The sequence below is a fragment of the Myxocyprinus asiaticus genome, chromosome 3, assembly GCF_019703515.2.
Source record: "Myxocyprinus asiaticus isolate MX2 ecotype Aquarium Trade chromosome 3, UBuf_Myxa_2, whole genome shotgun sequence".
NCBI classification, from domain to species: Eukaryota; Metazoa; Chordata; class Actinopteri; order Cypriniformes; family Catostomidae; genus Myxocyprinus; species Myxocyprinus asiaticus.
The window spans coordinates 30627895-30649708 of NC_059346.1; the positions used below are offsets into that span (position 1 = coordinate 30627895).

Here is a 21814-nt window from a genome sequence, read left to right on the forward strand (position 1 = left end):
CCCTAACTCACGCCATTGGTTGCGTAACTTTGTTGGGGCGAGTCTAAGTGGGTCACTCAAAACACACACAGGAATATTTATAGTGCCACAGAGACATTGTGTTTACAGTTTTCATGAAAACTAACCTATGAATGGCTTACTTATAGTTGTCTCCACATATTAAGCTGAGATAGAAGAAAGTGTTTTAACTCTGAAAAATGTACATACTTTAGCTTCAGTATTAATTACACAAATCAAGTCTAAATCAGTCTCATTTTAAACTCAACAATAATCCAAAACCAACCACTTCAACACACGCAGCATGCATGAAAACACACAATCTTACCTGTGCAGTTTCAGTCATTTTTTGCTCAAATTCTGTCTTCGCAGTGGCATATTTCTCCACATATGATTTGTAGGTCTCAGTGGCTTTTTTGACCTTCAATCCGGCCTACAAACAGACAATACAAAATGCTCTTTCAGACACAATACCGGGAAATTTGCAGAAGACATTGTTGAGGGTGTGTTGACACCAGTGTTGGGGGTAACACGATAAATGTAATGCAGTTAAGTAATCAGATTACTTTTTTTCCCAGAGTAACGAGTAAAGTAACGCAATATTATTTTTATTTTAGACCATAATATCAGAGTTACACGCGTTGCTTTTGTACACCTCTACTGTCCCTGTATTGCGAGAAATCAGGAGTAAAAGTGTGCAAATTTTGGGGAGGAAACATAGTGCATGATGGGTATTGTGGTTCTATAGAGTGTGAGGCCAGAGATTATTTAGCAGAGACTAGTCACTTCTGTTTAAATGAATGGGAGAATTTGGAACGCCCAACCAAGAAGCTCTAGCACCCAAAGTTCAACAGATGTAGAAAGGAAGTTCCACCTTGCAGGTAAAAGAACCAATCACCTTTTAGATACAGACATCGCCTGTCAATCAACTCGCTAACGCGCATGCGCATTTCGTGTTTTAGTGCAATATGAGGTCAACATTTGGTTGAGTGAAACGAGATTGATTTATGTGTTAATACACACTCCATTAAAAAAAAATCAGTAAATGCGTTTAGGCAGAGGGATTATAAGACTAGTCTTCCACTGGCCACGACATGATACACAGGGTGAAATACTCGCTCAATTCACTAACTTATGCAACGGAACTGCTCTGTGTTACAGCTCCCTGTAACTAGGAGAATGGGATGAGAAAAGCCTCTGGATCAGTGACTCCAAGCAACGTTCTACCTCGATTGTGTACAGAGAAAATGTCTTAAGCCCGCTATACACTGTTGGATTTTTATAGTCCTTTAAGATTGTTACTTGTCAGACTTTACGATATGAACGCATTGAGATTGGCATGGCATACTGTGCGACATTATGTCAGACTGTACAATACACATCGGTGGTCCCAAACATCCCGATCAGTGAATGTGATCGTTAATAATGAATAGAAGCGAGATGGCGAGATTTGCCCAGAGGAGCATTTTCTTTTCTTTCTGAAAGTCAGAGCATCAGCATTTATGTCGCTCCAATACCAATCCACAACCTGTCAAATAGGCATTTATTAAGACATCCTGATCACAAATACAAAAAATTACAAATGTTGAGAATGAACGCCAGTGGGGGAGGTAGCCTACAGTAATAATTAGCTACTGCAAGCAAAGATTCATTGTGGAAAAAAGAAGACTTGAGGCCCGAAAAATGACAAAGTTCTGCGTCCACATAGGGAAAACAAAAAAGCTGGGTTATAGTATGTCTTTCTCCTCCTCTTACTTATAGTAACCTATAGGACACTACTTTTTGTTATGAAAATGGAGTGGTTTGAATCTTTAATAGAAGTTTACAGATGCTTAAATTTATTAAAAGTAAAACAGTAATGCATGATAAAATGTAAAGAAAAAAACATTAACAAAATGCAATCTTTTATTTATTTTCATTTTGTAAGCTCTATATTTAATTCGGGGAACAATGCTTTCATACTGCTGAAGTGCTACACTTTTCTCCAAGTATTTTCTGCTTATTTATTCATTAAAACTTTTTATATAAAATTCAAAGAAGAAAAAACATTGAAAGAGCTTGAGTGGAGTGAAAACTGGGCACAAATGTAGCTATGGTGCAGACAAGGAGCAGGTTTCTTTCCAAGGAGCATATCAGCGGGTTTCTCTGAAAACAGCGAATTGGGGTACGAGAGAGGAGCGGACATCTCATCTGGCCGTCGTAATAGCAGACACACTATATGAATGCGATACTAAATTTATGACAATGCTAGAACTTCGGAGGCTAAAGATCATCACAAAGGCTATTAATCGGCCGTCGGTGAGCATGTCACACTAAATGTTGTAAGATTGCCTATTTTGCCCTACAATGGAAAAACAAATCACAAAATTTGTCTCAGATGGCAAAATCATGGCCAAAATCATCCAGTGTGCACTGGGCTTTAGTTTCTAAAAATATCCTACATTTTTGTTTTATAATAAACAAGTAGTTTGTTTCATGAAACAAACCATTTTTATGACATTTTGGTAGCATTAAAAACAATTCCATTCAAGTTGTATCAACATGCGTTTTGGCGTCTGTACGTGGCGCCTGAGTTGATCTGGCGTGGATCAACTCAAAACAAGCGTGCACTGAGATGACTTAAGTGAAAAATATTCATTTATTCATCAGACTTATTCCTTGAACATGTTAGGCTGGGATTACCCACTGAATTTTATCCTGACTTTTGAAAAACATCTTAAGTTGACTCTGACATTGTCGATGGGCACAGCACATGATGACATATATGATGCAGGTTCAAGTGTTGGACTTTGCTGCTTTAGGTAAGACAGCGCTTGTTCTTCATTATTCATACTGGCTGCCATGTTTGATGGAAAAACAAATCATGCATATTCATGTTATTAATTCTTTATTATAAATATGACATGAAGACCTTTGTTTACTATGTTGTTTTGACATGAGTGTTGTACAGTAGCTAGCATGACCTGTAATGTCTCTTGCATGCAATGCATGGCTTATTTGTATGGAATACATAGCATAGCAGAAGAAAAAGTGGCTGTGAGAAAAAAAATGCAAAAATAACACAAAAGTAACGTAATGCTTTACTTTCCATAAAAATGAACTTTTGAATGAATTAAGTTACTTTTTTAAGGAGTAACGCAATATTGTAACGAGTTCCTTTTAAAAGTAACGTTACCCAACGCTGGTTGACACTTTTTTTTTTTTTTTTTTTTACAATTTCACTTTGTAAAGTGTGGCAGGGCGGAGGGCGGGGCAGGGTTGTGATTCCGCACACCCGGCCCCGAATTAGGCTGATTAAGCCCGAGAAGGATAAGGCTGACCGGAGACGGCAGTGCGACAGAGAGAGAGTTACGGACAGCGGTCCGACACCCGTTTATGTTTGTGTCTTTTTGGTTATTAAAATATTATTTATATTGTTAAGCCAGTTCTCGCCTCCTCCTTTCCACTGAACCCTGTTACCCTGGTGCCGAAACCCGGGAAGGAGGAGGGATGTGCCGTAGTAAAGTCCTCGCCACTACCATCCACCCCAACGGACCAGCCGTGGCCATCCGCCGGGGGACAGAGGAGCCTGGCCACCTGAGAGCAGAGGAACGGCCACTGACCGTGAGGGGAGGAGGGGCTCCTAACCGACCACCTGGAGCGGTCAGGGCCGCTGCCAGGGGTGGAGGAGACCCCTACCAGCCACTGAAACGTGGCGGGGTCTGATACTGCTGACCACGAGCGGGTAGGGGCTCCTGGCTGACCGCCTGGAGCGAGAGGACCACTGCCAGGGGCGGGGGAGACCCCTAACATACACCGAAAATGCGGCGAGGCGTTCCGTCCACCAGGGGCCGGAGGACTGCCTCGGATCCGCCTGGGGAGGCGTGGCTGTCGGTCACCAGAGGGTGGAGAAGTGGCCGAGGACCAGGCTACGGCATATCGGAGAACCGGCGAGGAACCCAGGGATGCCAGGGGCTCCCCGGCCTGAGAGAACGAGGGAGGAATGTGGCAGGGCGGAGGACGGGGCCGTGTCGTGATTCCGCACACCCGGCCCCGAATTAGGCTGATTAAGCCCGAGAGGGTTAAGGCCAACCGGAGACGGCAGTGCGACAAAAAGAGAGATACAGACAGCTGTCCAACACCTGTTTATGTTTGTGTCTTTTTGGTTATTAAAATATTATTTATATTGTTAATCCGGTTCTCGCCTCCTCCTTTCTATTGAACCCTGTTACATAAAGTATCTGCTAAATTGTCCATTCAAAAAGAAATTAATTATATACAAAAATACTTTAATTTCAGTAACAATCCCATTAGAATTGGTGCCTAAAATTCCTACATTTCCTGAAACACTGTCTCAAAGCTGTTTGTTTTTTCTGTTCTGTGCAAATCAGTGCAATAACGGGCACAAGCCATTTTTACATGCTGATATGTGATCACAAATGAACTCTCCCATTGTTAAGTGTGTAGCAAATCAATTTCGCCATCGTAGCTTCAGTCGGTGACGAATGGTCATGCAGTTTATACACCCAGTCTGTGATCAGTCCATTAGTGCATGCACTAACATAACAGAAAACAAAAGTGTACACAGGGTGCTGACTGTAAGTCATATAATGCGTGCCTGGCTTTAGTCTAGGGCACTAATATGATAGGTGATGGATTCCCTCAGGGACTGATTCAGCAATGCTTATAGAAGTACAGTGAGTATTCTTTAGTACACTGTTTCTAAACCCTTGGGCAACAAATCATGCATGTATGCTTCTGTATGTGTACCTTGTCCAGGTCTCTTTGTGCGGCTCCCTCTTTACGCATCCGCTCTTGCTCTAGGGACTTGTTGGCATAGTTCTCTTTGCTCTTTTGTAAGGCCTGTGACACACTCTGGATATTCTGTACAGCCTCCAGTGTGGATGCCACCTCCTCTTTTGTCTGTAAGCCAGATAAAACAGACAAATTTATTATTTGCTAATTAAACATTCACTGAACAGTCAAGCATTCACATTTGCTTGGTCATTCATAAAAAACCTGCTGCACTTACAGTACAAATAAATAAATAATCATTTTGGTAACTGAACACATTTCAATCATGTTTTAAACAAAAAAGATGACTTCACAGAGAACAGACAATGAATCATCCAGATATTGTTAGCATGATGTCAAAGTTAATGAATTGCTCTATCCCTGAAAAAGAAACATGCTCATGGGCAGCTGATCAAAAACTGATGCTTCAGATCAAAATCAATCCAATTCACATTAAATGTAATTTCCACGGCACTAAACTCTACAGTCTCGCTTAAGCCCAAGATTGACATTTAGGAAATGTTCAATTAATCCTAGAAGGCATATTTAACCTTACCCCGCTTAAATGCATATGTGGGTCAAAAAAGACCCAGGTGAAATCTAGATGCTTATTCTTTATAAAACTACTTATTTAAAATAAACTGTAATGATAATGTTATTAAAAATGTACATTTTAAAATGGTTGATATATATTTTATTCCATTCTGAAGAGTTTCAGACAAGAGTAGGATTTAGGACTAGGAGTCATATACGAATACAACCCACATTTGCATTCTAGAGGTGCTGATGAAAATTCTATTATAATAAAAAAAAAAATATTCAACTAAATGGTAAAAAAGCCAGTTCACATGGCATATCAAAAGACCACTTCATGTAAAATTTAAAGTCAAAAAGTAGGCAGCCATGTGGTTTTTGAACACATGCGATCCATAGTTAAACCCTTTAAGCTCAGGTTCATATCGTTTGAAAGCTTTGAAACTCTACTTTCCAATGCATGCAGGCATTATGACCAAAACTAAACAAGTGCTTTGATATTTGCAGACAAAAAGTTCTGCAAAGTTCCGTTTTTATAATTTAGCCAAAAATCTGCATTGTAATTATTGCAATCAGTAAAAACATTAAACTGATCAAACAGCCATGTGTCATATGTTGTTCGAAAGCTCTCAAAGAGTAGAATACAAACAGTCTATTTGTTTTACTTACAGACAAAAATATAGCAAGTAATAGCCAAGTATATTTCTTTGACAATTATGTTGGTGCTTATAATGTCAAACGAGCCCACACACAAGATAATTGGATACATAGATCAATAGATAATCCACACGAAGCACATATGGCCAACAGGCGCCATGTAAATGACAGAGACTCAATGATGACTCAAATGGTACAGAATGAAACTCATTCTGTGAAATCTCATTACAAAATCATGTCTGCATGCTATGCAAACCTTAAGTTATGGTTGTGTTTGCATGTTTAATTATTTTGTATGTACAATTATTATGTTTTATTTGTTTGGAGAGGCTTTTGGACACATGGAGACTTTTTTGGACACTGATAAATTATTTTTGTAATGATACCACTTTTGATTGCTTTGTCGTATCAACACAAAATTCTTCTCAGATACAGTTGACATGATTGGATACAAAAAAAAAGCAGTTTTTTTGAGCCACCTTATTTACACCCAGAGAAAAATAATGTCAAGTAAGAAAAATAAGGGGAAAAAAGTAAATATTTGGCTAAAACGTTTTTTGAAAATTTTCAGCAGTTTCTCAGGCTGAGAGTCTCAGAATGTATAATAATCTATATTATTAAAAAAATTAGAAAAGTCGATACCAAACACTTAACCCTCCTTGTTTTTGTTTTGTTTTTTTGTCGAGTTATAAGCCTTTAATTTTGGGTAGGCCAATGAAACAGGAAATCTTTAAAAACACCTTCAGATCTTAAAGGGTTAACACTGTAACCCCTCCCCTTCTCATTACTGCAATGCGATGCAATAATAATAATAAAAAAAGTATACAATTGTGAAGTGTACATTATGGTAATATGTGTTGTACTGCCTTTAACTTCTGCTGCTTTAAATATAATACATTTAAAAAAATATTTAACTAAATGGTAAAAAAAGCCAGTCACATAGTCAAAGAATATCAAAAGACCTCTTCTTGTAAAAGTCAAAAAGAAGACGGCCATGTGGTTTTTGAACACATATGCATTCTAGGGTTAAAGTGTTTTAACACTGTAAACCCCTACCCTTTTATAGTACGGTATAAAATTGTGAAGTTTACATTATGGTAATATGTGTTGTACTGCTTTTAATTTATGCTGCTTTAAAATAAATATATAATACAAACAATTACTGTAATACAGTAATGATAATCTAATAGAATCATCATTGAGAATGACAATTAAATAAAAACTTGATAAAAACAAAAAAGTAAAACTCCTGGACAAATTATGGTAGTAGACATTTGCAGGAAAAATTTGCTTAACTGTCATGAAAATAAATGTCACAATGTAATTAAATATATACATATACACTCACTTGGCACTTTATTAGGAACACCTGTACACCTACTTATTCATGCGATTATCTAATTAGCCAATCATGTGGCAGCAGTGCAATGCATAAAATCAGGCAGATACAGGTCTGGAGCTTCAGTTAATGTTCACATCAACCATCAGAATGGGGGGAAAAAATGTGATCTCAGTGATTTCGACCGTGGCGTGATTGTTGGTGCCAGACAGGCTGGTTTGAGTATTTCTGTAACTGCTGATCCCCTGGGATTTTCATGCACAACAGTCTCTAGAGTTTACTCAGAATAGTGCCAAAAACATAACCCCTCTATACATACAATTGTAGTGAGTAGAATAACATCTCAGAATGCACAACACATCGAACCTTGAGGTGGATGGGCTGCAACAGCAGTTGGGCACTTTATAAGGACATTAGTGTTCCTAATAAAGTGCTCAGTGAGTGTATATATATTAGGGGGTAAAATATGACCTGGACATGTTTTGCTAAATTTACCCATTAATAATACTTAAACCTAAATACTTAAACTCCCAGATCATTCCCATGAACCTAACCAAATCAAAGACACTAATCAGCGAAATGTGCATAAATTCAAACAGCAAAACAAAAATTAACTCTGAAAAAGACATACAGAGAAAGATTTGCCAGCAAATTAGCTTATTCCAAGAACCCTCACTGTCTGACACAAACAGAAGCACATTCAAAATTGGTTTATGTTTTTTGAACATTGACAGGAATTTGCTGAAGTTGTCTTGTGCATTTAATATATGCTGCTACTATAATTGTAAGGCCAAACACTGTTTCTCTGCACATGCACAAAACATGGTCACTCCAGAGACTTTCCACTCTATTATTCTGGGCAGAAAGAGCAGACAAACAACTGAATCAGATGAGTCACAGACACTTTTCACAGAAGTGTATTTAAATGAGTCAGATTGCTTCACTGTGATTCAATCTATGACACCATAATGTGGTGTAACTTTTAAAGCTAAACAGGATCAGAAGAAATAAGCAAAAATCATCTCAATGAGAATCAAATAAAGAGTGATTCATTGATTTCATTTATAAAAACAAAGACAAACACTTTGTGTGAACAATTACCGGATGAAAAGAAACCCCATTCTTTTCTAAAAATGAAAATAATAAATCTAAAACTATAACTACAAAAGAAAAAAAATTAATTTAAAAAGGGCAAATACTTTTATAACCCATTTTATATTATAGTCTTATATTATAGTTTAAATTATTATTGTTATTAAAAGAGTGATATTCACAGGAAAAGGGTTGCCTTTAAAGTTTTAGCTTAGAGTACTTGCATACCAGACCCCTGATATTTTTTAAGGAATACCATGTGTACTGCAGATTGAATCATTTAGTTGAAAATATGAATAATTGGGTTCATACATAGTGATATGGCATGCCATGAGCAAACTAACATGGATATTAATCAAAGACCAAAGATGACGGCAGCCTCCATACCTTCTTATGATTTTTGGCTTGTTCCTCCACATATTTCTGGACTTCCTTGATGAGTTCTTGCAGCTTGCGGACCAGCTCCATGTGACACGCTGCCAGTTTCTCTGTGGACAGTTTAAACACATCCCACACCGGTGCAAATGTCCTGTGGAATAAATGCCCATTTCATTTTCTTCTCAAGACATAATACTCTTCACACATAAAATGGTAAATGTGTTCAAGCATGATTTGTGATTTAACACCAAGGCCTGTTTATTCTTTTGATATCAAATGTATTATCTGCTCCTAGGTGTTTTAAATGGCCCTGTACTAGCCAGTGCAAAAGGTTTAATGACACTATAATAGATGAGTGTGTGAAAATCATGTTCAATGAAATAAAGCACTGTATACCAGTGAAAAGCATCCTTTCATTTCACACAAAAGTATATAAACTAATCTTTTTGTTATCATACAAACATTGGCTATTCTTAGACCATATTTACAATAACAATGATTTAATTGCTTTATTCCTGCAGATTTTTTTTTAAGTAGCTTATGAAGTTTTTTCTGACTGGCACTAGAGCTGTTCACCTTGTAGTCCAAAAACCCGGATGTCTAATTCGCCATGGGTTCCCTCGGGATTTTCCTATGGGTTTTTATAATGGGGGTTTTGATCTTGTGTGTAAAATAAGGTCTGTGTTAAACATTACTTGACAATATGTGGACGTTTTGTTCTACAACATAAATTACACGCAGTCATACCTCAAACGTGAATGTGAAGCCGTATTACACTACATACCTTTTTTTATTTTTTAAACGCATGGCCGCTTCAAAATTCACGTTTGAGGTATGACTGTGTGTAATTTATGTTACAAATTGATGTCACGGCTGAACAGCTCTATATATCTTGCATTAACAGGGAAAATACAGCAAGTTTGCCCATATGAAATGTATACAGAATAAAACCTTCCAAAATGTTTCAAACAGGTAAGTGATGTTCAAAGGCACACAAAGAACAGCTATAGCTATTATTTTTTTTTGTTGTTGTTGTTTGTAATGAACTTGAGCTTTAATGGTACTGTTCCTCATGACTGAAGTTTGACAGAAGTCCCCAAACACACACAAACACATTCTCTCTTACCCTAGCTGAGAAAAGTTGCTGGCAGTCTTGGCCAGTTTGGTCATTGATCTTGAATATGCCTCCTCTATGGTCGCTCTGAGAAAAGATGGGTGTCAATAATTAACCAAATCTTAATAATGACATACTATCAGAAATTCCTGTTTATTCTTACAAATAAATCCTCAGATTTTCTTCAACCTTCAGAAAGTCTTTGCTCTCACACAAATATTTACACATACTCACATACAAAACATAGTTTCCACTATAAGTTATGCTTTGTTGGAAAGCTGGTTTAATGTTTTATGTTATGATATTGTTCAATATAACATGCACAATGATATATTAAGTAATTCAAATAGGAAGATATACTGCCAAATTTGTAATTATAAATTACAAAATATTGTTGTTCCATGTGAACGTCACAGCCATGCTTACATGTACTGTATGCCCACAGACATCTCCTCAAAACTATTCAAAAAACCACTGTCCTGTCCTGAGTAAGGAATCATGCAGATTAAGACCTTTACATGACATTGGCAAACCTCTTCAATCCCGTTTACATGCCGTTCCATTACTTTAATTATTCACATCAGAATCGTTGTTTCCCTCATTTGGCATCATAATGCCCATGACAAGTGGCGATACTCATCAATATTAATTCGATTATGTGCAGATAATGCCAAATAATGTTTTAATAAATAGTCATTATTATTGACCAATTTAAGCATAAATCATTTTAAAACTTGATCCGTACATCTAAAATAGGGATTTTTTAGTCAGTGGAAAAATACATGGATCAGTGAGCTTCAGCCTGAATAACCGATTGGTCTCATCGTAAAGTTTTTGCCTCTGGTACAGACTTCCGGTTTCTAATCTGCCCTAATAAATGAAGATTGCACCTGTACGTCAGTGGATGTATATAATCTATCTATCTATCTATCTATATATATATATATATATATATATATATATATATATATATATATATATATATATATATATATCTCATTCTTTATTATAATTTTTTTTCACATTTTAGAATAATAGTAAAGTCATTAAAACTATGGAACAACATAAATGGAACTATAGGAATTATGTTGTGACTAAACAAAATCCAAAATAAATCAAAACTGTGTTATATTTTAGCATCTTCAAAGTAGTCACCCTTTGCCTAGAATTTGCAGAAATGTACTCTTGACATTTTCTCAACCAACTTCTTGAGGTATCACCCTGGGATGCTTTTTAAACAGTATTGAAGGAGTTCCCATCTATATGCTGGGCACTTATTGGCTGCTTTTCTTTATTATTTGGTCCAAGTCATCAATTAAAAAAAAAAAAATGTTTTATTACATTTTAGATTTATAATGAAATAAATTAATATGGTGGCACAATTATATTTTTGTCTACAAAACTAATTTCAAACATTTAAGTATACGCCTTCAGATCAAAAGATTTTTAAGATCATGAGAAACATTTCAGTCAAGTGTTTCAAAACTTTTGACCGGTAGTGTGTGTGTGTGTATATATATATATATATATATATATATATATATATATATATATATATATATATATATATATATATATACATACACACACACACACACACACACACCGATCAGCCATAACATTAAAACCACCTGCCTAATATCGTGTAGGTCCCCCTCGTACCACCAAAACAGCTCTGACCCGTCGATGCATGGACTCCACAAGACCTCTGAAGATGTGCTGTGTTATTTGGCACCAAGACGTTAGGAGCAGATCCTTGAGGTCCTGTAAGTCGCGAGGTGGGGCCTCCAGGGATTGAACTATTTGGTCCAGGACATCCCATAGATGCTCAATCGGATTGAGATCTGGGGAATTTGGAGGCCAAGTCAACACCCTGAACTCTTTGTCATGTTCCTCAATCCATTCCTGAACAATTTTTGCAGTGTGGCAGGGCGCATTATCCTGCTGAAAGAGGCCACTGGCATCAGGGAATACCGTTGCCATGAAGGGGTGTACGTGGTCTGCAACAACCTTTAGGTAGGTGGTACGTGTCAAAGTAACATCCACATGAATGCCAGGACCCAAGGTTTCCCAGCAGAACATTGCCCAGGTGCTAACCACTACATACCGAGAACACCCCACAAGACCTGCAGTTTTGGAGATGCTCTGACCCAGTCGTCTAGCCATCACAATTTGGCCCTTGTCAAAGTCGCTCAGATCCTTACGCTTGCCCATTTTTCCTGCTTCCAACACATGAAATTCAAGAACTGACTGTTCACTTGTTGCCTAATACAGGTGCATCTCAATAAATTAGAATGTCGTGGAAAAGTTCATTTATTTCAGTAATTCAACTCAAATTGTGAAACTCGTGTATTAAATAAATTCAGTGCACACAGACTGAAGTAGTTTAAGTCTTTGGTTCTTTTAATTGTGATGATTTTGGCTCACATTTAACAAAAACCCACCAATTCACTATCTCAAAAAATTAGAATACATCATAAGACCAGTAAAAAAAAACATTTTTAGTGAATTGTTGGCCTTCTGGAAAGTATGTTCATTTACTGTATATGTACTCAATACTTGGTAGGGGCTCCTTTTGCTTTAATTACTGCATCAATTGGGCATGGCATGGAGGTGATCAGTTTGTGGCACTGCTGAGGTGGTATGGAAGCCCAGGTTTCTTTGACAGTGGCCTTCAGCTCATCTGCATTTTTTGGTCTCTTGTTTCTCATTTTCCTCTTGACAATACCCCACAGATTCTCTATGGGGTTCAGGTCTGGTGAGTTTGCTGGCCAGTCAAGCACACCAACACCATGGTCATTTAATCAACTTTTGGTGCTTTTGGCAGTGTGGGCAGGTGCCAAATCCTGCTGGAAAATGAAATCAGCATCTTTAAAAAGCTGGTCAGCAGAAGGAAGCATGAAGTGCTCCAAAATTTCTTGGTAAAAGGGTGCAGTGACTTTGGTTTTCAAAAAACACAATGGACCAACACCAGCAGATGACATTGCACCCCAAATCATCACAGACTGTGGAAACTTAACACTGGACTTCAAGCAACTTGGGCTATGAGCCTCTCCACCCTTCCTCCAGACTCTAGGACCTTGGTTTCCAAATGAAATACAAAACTTGCTCTCATCTGAAAAGAGGAATTTGGAACACTGGGCAACAGTCCAGTTCTTCTTCTCCTTAGCCCAGGTAAGACGCCTCTGACGTTGTCTGTGGTTCAGGAGTGGCTTAACAAGAGGAATACGACAACTGTAGCCAAATTCCTTGACACGTCTGTGTGTGGTGGCTCTTGATGCCTTGACCCCAGCCTCAGTCCATTCCTTGTGAAGTTCACCCAAATTCTTGAATCGATTTTGCTTGACAATCATAAGGCTGCAGTTCTCTCGGTTGGTTGTGCATCTTTTTCTTCCACACTTTTTCCTTCCACTCAACTTTCTGTTAACATGCTTGGATACAGCACTCTGTGAACAGCCAGCTTCTTTGGCAATGAATGTTTGTTCCATCTTATGATGTATTCTAAATTTTTGAGATAGTGAATTGGTGGGTTTTTGTTAAATGTGAGCCAAAATCATCACAATTAAAAGAACCAAAGACTTAAACTACTTCAGTCTGTGTGCATTGAATTTATTTAATACACGAGTTTCACAATTTGAGTTGAATTACTGAAATAAATGAACTTTTCCACGACATTCTAATTTATTGAGATGCACCTGTATATCCCACCCCTTGACAGGTGCCATTGTAACAAGATAAATGTTATTCACTTCACCTGTGAGTGGTTTTAATGTTGAGGCTGATCAGTATAATATATATATATATATATATGGATTACTTTTATGCTGCCTTTATGTGATTTGTATGCCTTTATGTGCTGTTATGTCTAAACAATGACATAACTATTAATTTACATCCATCGTTTTTTAGAAGATGACCACCTATATGTGTGTACAGGCTGTTATGAATGAAGAATTACATAAGATTCTCTCTCTTCATATACAGTTGAAGTCAGAAGTTTACATACACCTTAGCCAAATACATTCAAATTCGGTTTTTCACAATTGCTGACATTTAATCATATAACATATTCCCCGTCTTAGGTCAGTTAGGATCACTACTTTATTTTAAGAATGTGAAATGTCAGAATAATAGTAGAGAGAATGATTTATTTCAGCTTTTACTACTTTCATCACATTCCCAGTGGGTCACAAGTTTACATGCACTTTTTTAGTATTTGGTAGCATTGCCTTTAAATTGTTTAACTTGGGTCAAACATTTTGTGTAGCCTTCCACAAGCTTCTCACAGTAAGTTGCTGGAATTTTGGCCCATTCGTCCAGACAGAACTGGTGTAAGTCAGGTTTGTAGGCCTCCTTTTCTATCGGATTGAGGTCAGAGCTTTGTGATGGCCACACCAATACTTTGACTTTGTTTTCCTTATGCCATTTTGCCACAACTTTGTAGGTTTGCTTGGGGTCATTGTCCATTTGGAAGACCCATTTGCGACCAATCTTTAACTTCCTGGCTGATGTCTTGAAATGTTGCTTCAATATATCCACATAATTTTCCTTCCTCATTATGCCATCTATTTTGTGAAGTGCACCAGTCCTTCCTGCAGCAAAGCACCCCCACAACATGATGATGCCACCCCCATGCTTCACGGTTGGGATGGTGTTCTTCAGGCTTGCAAGCTGGGCGATAGGACGATGTAATTGGATATCGACGATGTTTTACAAAGATCCCGATGCCGATTCCAAACAGACATGATCGACAATATCGGGAAATGGCAAAACCATGGATCTGGGAAGTCACCAAATATATTAAACAATGACCAGGGTGTGAAACTAGCACCTGCCAAATGTGACGAAGCTGAATCCAGTTCGCCGGCTCATCGTCCAAATGTATTTCATGCGCAAGTAATTTTGCTCATCTACCCACAACAGGTGGGTGACCTGCCGCAAGACGTCTTGGAGTGACACATGACAAGAAATGCTGTTAGTCACAAAGACATGCGCTTGAAGAAACACTCTTTATTATATTTTTAAGAACAGACAAAAGAAAAGCCATCAATAGCTGTGTTTCCATCAATGCTTTTTTATGCGCATTTTAGGATATCGCATAAAATCTGCTGGATGGAAACAACAAGATGCAAATAAAATCTCCAAAATGCGCATGGAAAACGTATTCGCATGAGGTGGATACATTTTGTATTCGATAAGAAGAAATGCGCATAAACTATGATGGAAACACATTTACCGAATAAACTCCTATTGAATTTAACAAGAATCCAAGATGCGCGTAAAAAAAAAACATGTGACTGAATAATTCATTCATAACTGGATGAACCAGCGTACCAATCTCACAACTGAATTGTTGCCCTGGTCATTCTTAAATACCGGTGTCCTAAAAATCCAAAGCCTGCATAGAGTTTGCAGAGCAAATAAGTTAAACACAAACTTGCACTTTTTCCCGAAGAGTATCTTATAGATCCACACTGCAAAGTCATGATGGCGGAACATACACACACATAGTGCTCCCAGAACTGTGTGACACGCTGTCATTTCCAGTCATGAAACGAGTTATTAAAGTGTTTTGTCTGTGTGTCCTAAACCCCAAGTATTTTATTAATAAAAGAGTCACACAGTCGCTACAACTTTCCCAGAAGTGACGATTTTGTTCTTTTGAAAGGAAGGGATGGAAACGCGGCTTTAGCCGCACATTGTTTTTGTGATATTCTGATTTTTTGGATGGAAACATAGCTACTGCTTGTGTCCGATTCGCTGTTTGTTCAGAGGCTTGCAGCGCGAGCTGGAACAGGTCTCTTGTCTTGTGGAACAAGTGCATGTAATGAGTTTTCACTCTTTTTTCTCTGCTTCATTCATCTGAAAACTGTTTGCAAGAATACTGTCATCTATGAGAATTCTGCAAATGATCTCTGATCATCTCAGGAGGTGCTGTGACTTTAGTTCACTTTATATCCACGCAGTTAGCATGCATTTTGAAAGCAACTCTGCTGGTTTAGTAATATATATCTTTGTATTAAAGAAACAAAGATGAAAGTAAATTAATAAAGTAATACAAGACACGTTCACCTTGAACCTAAAATGTAGTATTATTTTCTTTTCTTTTGGTAGCATTAACTGTATTACCAAAATGCAATACAAACACACATTCAATAAGAACACACATTTGGCAGCATTATTTTGGGAACACAAGGGAATTTATTAGGCTTATTTATTTTGATTATCAATGTCATTACATTTATAATTGTCTTTAGTTCTTATTCTGTAGGCTATTATTAATAGATTAATTATCTGGTGTCATAGACGGATGCTTGCGTGATGGCAAATGATGCCATTGGAGACGGTAAATGTTTGGATTTGAGGAGGTGGTTAAACAGGATTTTTTTATCACTTCGTTATTTTAATACTTTTTTCGTTTAAAGTGCAATTTGAATTAAGAAATGCTTTATGTTTTTTGTGTTTCAATACATTTTTAAATCAAAATCAATAAAGCAAAAACATTCGCCGATCCTCGGCAGGTGGGTTGACGATTTAATCAGATATCGCGATATTTTTTAAGGCAATTATCGCTAAAATATTTTTTACATATCGCCCAGCCCTATTGCAAGCCTCACCCTTTTTCCTCCAAACATAATGGTCATGGTCATTATGGCCAACCAGTTCAATTTTTGTCTCATCAGACCAGAGGACATTTCTCCAAAAAGAAAGATCTTTGTCCCCTGTGCACTTGCAAACTGAAGTCTGTCTTTTTATGGCGGTTTTGAAGCATTGGCTTCTTCCTTGCTGAGCAGCCTTTCAGGTTATGTCGATATAGGACTCGTTTTACTGTGGATATAGATACTTGTCTACCTGTTTCCTCCAGCATCTTCACAAGGTCCTTTGCTGTTGTTCTGGGATTGATTTGCACTTTTCACACCAAACTACGTTCATCTCTAGGAGACTGAATACGTCTCCTTCCTGAGCGGTATGATGGCTGTGTGGTCCCATGATGGTTATACTTGCATACTATTGTTTGTACAGATGAACGTGGTACCTTCAGGCATTTGGAAATTGCTCCCAAGGATAAACAAGACTTGTGGAGGTCCACAGTTTTTTTTTTCTGAGGTCTTGGCTGATTTCTTTTGATTTTCCCATGATGTCAAGCAAAGAGGCACTGAGTTTGAAGGTAGGCCTTAAAATACATCCACTGGTACAACTCCAATTGACTCCATTTAACCTATCAGAAGCTAATTGGCTAACTGCCTAAAGGCTTGACATAATTTTCTGGAATTTTCCAAGCTGCTTAAAGGCACAGTTAACTTAGTGTATGTAAATTTCTGACCCACTGGAATTGTGATATAGCCAATTAAAAGTGAAACAATCTGTCTGTAAACAATTGTTGGAAAAATTACTCATGTCATGCACAAAGTAGATGTCCTAAATGACTTGCCAAAACTATAGTTTGCTAATATTAAATATGTGGAGTGATTAAAAAATTAGTTTTAATGACTTCAACCTAAGTGTATGTAAACTTCTGACTTTAACTGTACTGGCACACACCAAAATAGTTTACATAGTTAAGAAGAAATAAAACACAGTATTACCTTTCTCTGATGAAGTCTGCTAGCTCCTTGCTGGATATCTGGCCATGTTTCATGTTATGGTACAGTACATCAAATCCATTGTTTTTTTCGCCCTGCCAAAAAAATAATGAAATTAATAAAACAAACGCACTTGATAAACAAAACAGCACTAGACTTCTTCTCTAACAAATGCTAAAAATGCAAAGCAAAGAAACAGAGCCACAAAACTGCAAGCCAACACTGGTGCCAAAATAAGTATACCGCTTTAGGTTTCCCAATAATCAATGCTGTGAAGGCCTGAATGGCAGCTAGCTGACTCCTTAAGGCAGACTGGTCTACCATGTTCATCCGTGACATAATTTCCTTGGTTTTTGCCAGTTAAGTAGAGTAAGTCAGTACTTTAAGTTTGATCTGAACTCTGTGTAAAGGGTTCCATAGTAACCACAATGGTACAAGTGTCCAATATCAGCGATATAAAAATGCAAGCGGTAAACTCATGAATTATTCAGATTTGAAGTAAAGCCAAATCCATTCTCTAATTCTTTAATAGTCAGAAACTTTGTTTTTGAAAAAGCTACTAATATTAGTGGGGGTAGTTTTCACAAATGTAACCAATTATTTTGCTGGGCATGCATATTTAGACACATGCCTGAATGAGCGAGAGAAAGAGAGTAGGGATGTTAATGATTAATCAAAAATCGATTAATTTTCGTTAACAATTTGATCGATTAAGCTTATTGATTGTCAATTAATTAATTTCAGGACAAATGCATTCAGTAATCATGACAGCAGACGTTGATAAGGCTGTCTATACAGTCACCCGCCGCTAGAAGGCGCATGTGCTCTGCATGTCATTATCCGGTTCACAGAAGATGCACAGATGCGAGATGAAGCGGGCTCAATGTAAATAGTGTTGAAGCATTTCTCTTTAAATGAACATTAATGTTTTCTGCACACACTGTGATGGTGTGCTAAAGTACAACATGACAACAAGCACTGTTGATCTTCTTGTTTCATCCCAACCTACAATTACGTCAGCGATCACCAGGAAAGCACGAAGGTACATTCAGCTGACTTCACACTATCACCAGAGAAGTGGTAGCATGTGTTATGTACTGTTTATGCAGGGTGCTATAATTTGATTTAATTTCTAATAAAAAATAAGCCCAAAGGTCTGAAATATCCCACGATCCACAATGTGAAGTTTTAATGAACTCAAATATGTATACAAATGATATATCTTAAGTATCTTAAGATAGAAGTTACTACTAACAGTATTTCATTAACAGTAATTAAACAATTACCAAATTCGAACTAAACAGCCTAAATGTGTTTAAATACACTGAACTAAGAATATTTTAAGAGGAAAATGCCAATGCATTTCTTAATTGTATTAATTTAAATTATATCTAAACAATAGGCTATATACACATATTATTTGGAGTCCTCCACATGCGTTATGCGATATTAATGTTAACGATTAATCGATTAATTGATTGTTAATTTCCACAACGATCGATTATGAAAATGTCTGAAAACTGACATCCCTAAAAGAGAGACAGGCCTGCGGAAAAGGAGACAGTCACAACATGCACATGCTTTTTGGTGAAGCATAAATGGGTGCCATAAAGAGGAAACTTTTTGCTGACTGCTTTTAACCAGCTGCAGTATAATCAGAGGAGTATACCTCAGGGGCCGGTTGCACCAGCTATAGGTACGTTACAACTTAGCCTAGTTGTGGCGTAAATGGGCACAATTTTTGCACTACTAAATATTTGAGCATTGCACCATTAAATTTAGGTAGGACGTAACCCTAAATATAAACTAAATATTTACGGAAGACTCCGACCAGGAGAAACGAATGGAATAAAAAAGCAGACTCAATTAATGACATCAATGAGCTCATGTTTAGGTTGACAGGCTTCAGTCCTTTCCACATATATGATGATGTTGGCATTTACACTCGTTTACATTTACGAGAGAAAACATGTAAAAAACGTACCTCTTCAGCATGAACCCGATCTAACGGTGCACCTGTGCATGCCGCCCTGTGTCAAGTTTCAACATATACGAAATATGTAAGATATTAAAATTAACCACTTTCCAACTAATAACTTTCCAGCCTGTTGTATAAGTAATTATTTATTTATTGTCCCTTATTAGTTTTAGATACAGTTATTAAATATTGTTATTTACATAGGCTAAATATACCATTAATGAAATCTTGTTTTATTACGTATCGTATTTTAATGGGGATATAAATTATTACAGCTGACAGTTACATGAGCAAACAAGGTTTGAACATCAACCATAACAAGATCAAACTTGTTTGTTTAACACTTCTGTGTACAAATTTGAAGGCTGTTTATTGGATCAATACAGGTAAACGTCATATTATGCGACTACGCATTACTTTACGGAGAGCTTATGACCTACTAGAACAGTCTTGCCTTAAGAACAGGTGGTGCAACCAAATTAAGCGCTGACTTAGTTACAAACTAACTAGTAGTTACTAAGCCCTTAGTGTGAACTTTACGTCCAAACTTACGTGAGAACTTGCGCACAGTTGGTGCAACCCTACCCAGAGCTTTACATCAGATCTTTGTTTTCTGTCTCTTCCTATTCTCCTGTGTTTGCTCAGCATATCTGCCCATAAATACATCTGACATATATGACAATATTGAATATGTAGAAGGAAACTATTTAACCCAGTTTTGATTTCAAAATAAGCTTAGTGTTTTATTATAAATGAGAAATAAAACATTTCAGGCTTTAGAAAATGATGTTAGATTGGTATGAGCACAACCTACTTAAAAGGAATTGACCATACGTTAATAGTGTTATGAAGCTCTGTTGTCAGGTTTTTATTGTCTTTCTGAGACTTTCACATCAGCTTTTGTGGACGCAGCATATAGTGTATATATCACACAGTGTGTATTTGTGTGTTTCTGGTAGATCAAAGATAACCAAGATCTCTGTGATTGTATCATTTTGGGGTCACTCTCTTCAGTGTTAAACAAGAGAGCAACAGGAAAGCAAAGCTCTACAGAAGTGACCAGGGAATGCATTGATAGATATATATATATATATATATATATATATATATATATATATATATTTAAAAAAAAAAACAATAGGAAAATATCAACAAACTCAGGAAACTGCTTTGGGCGTCTGCACCTTGCATATCAGCACAATGTATGCTTGTTTGTTCTGCGATTAGTTCATGCATCCCAAATGAATTGTATGTGCCTAACATTTACAACACAAGTTCAATTACAAACTGTTATCAGTCTGACACATGTTTTTTTAGTTCTATCCTTTTAATTGTCTTTTTAAATCTAAAGCACAGTCTCTGCAACTGACATTACATTGTTTGATACATGCATATATACATCCAGTAATGTATCTTCCTCAGGTGAATAAATGGGAGAGCTGAAAACAGATCATGCTCAAGATAGAGAAGCACAGATAAAGAAGAGGAACTGCTAATAATAGTGAATGTGGAGTGACAGGGAGAGAAAGCAAAAAGGTGTGAAATGCAACAATAGAATTACTAAAACACAAACTGAATTTAAAGTTCAAACACACATAATTATTATATTTATTCTCTGATAAAAAGACTTGTTACCACTTACAACTAAGATGCAAAACAATTTTTTTCACATAACGTTGTTCTTCAAAGAAAGAGGAAGTGTCAAATCTGTGACTTGTTATGAATCATTGTTCAGTTTAACAACCTACTGAAGACCAGACACTGAATAACAAATGTGGTGCATAGCACTCAGAAAGAAGTTGATCATTTAAGTGTTGGAAAATGCTTACCGACTTCGATGTTGAATGGTATGCCTTTGTGTATGTTTGTGTGTGTCTCTGACAGGGAGTTTAAACCACAATCAGAATAAGAGTCAAACCAAACTCAATTCATATTTAAAGCCAAAACAAACACCACAATACAAGACATAAAGGTACAAATTTGTGTGCCTGTGTGTGTGTGTGTGTGTGTGTGTGAATGAGAGAAAGTGAAATAGTGTGTATGTACTTGTTCATGCAGCAAAGAAGATAACAGTTTTCAAACTAAGCTATTGCTATATTCTAAAGAAACCTGTTGACATTTTTAGATCAACAGCAAAACATGATTTGGCTGATTTATAAGGCTTTGAAATAGTGAGATCCATCTCACAAGTTGGTGTTCGACAGGTTTCACAATATTAGTGAGGGTCATCACATTGTTGATTAGGTTGAGGATATTTTGGGCCTGCAAAGAAAGTCAAACCTGCAGTGCACACAAGCACACACACAGTCTTCTCCTTTCTTGGAATCTCTAGCCAAGAATGCCTATTTGGAAGGGTTATTATATTTGAA

At 37.1% G+C, this 21814-nt stretch overlaps 1 protein-coding gene across 4 annotated transcripts in view; it reads right to left on the reverse strand.

Annotated features, from left to right (window-relative positions):
* Positions 1-21814, reverse strand: part of LOC127417331 (F-BAR domain only protein 2-like) — a 66398-nt gene that overhangs the window by 36912 nt on the left and 7672 nt on the right. For all 4 annotated transcript variants that reach the window (XM_051657315.1, XM_051657298.1, XM_051657288.1 and 1 more), the window contains exons 2-6: positions 17471-17562; positions 9897-9971; positions 8780-8921; positions 4747-4899; positions 326-430 (exon numbers count right to left, since the gene is read on the reverse strand). In XM_051657315.1, coding sequence (XP_051513275.1) covers positions 326-430; positions 4747-4899; positions 8780-8921; positions 9897-9971; positions 17471-17562 — 567 coding nt within the window. The remainder of the gene's footprint in view (positions 1-325; positions 431-4746; positions 4900-8779; positions 8922-9896; positions 9972-17470; positions 17563-21814) is intronic.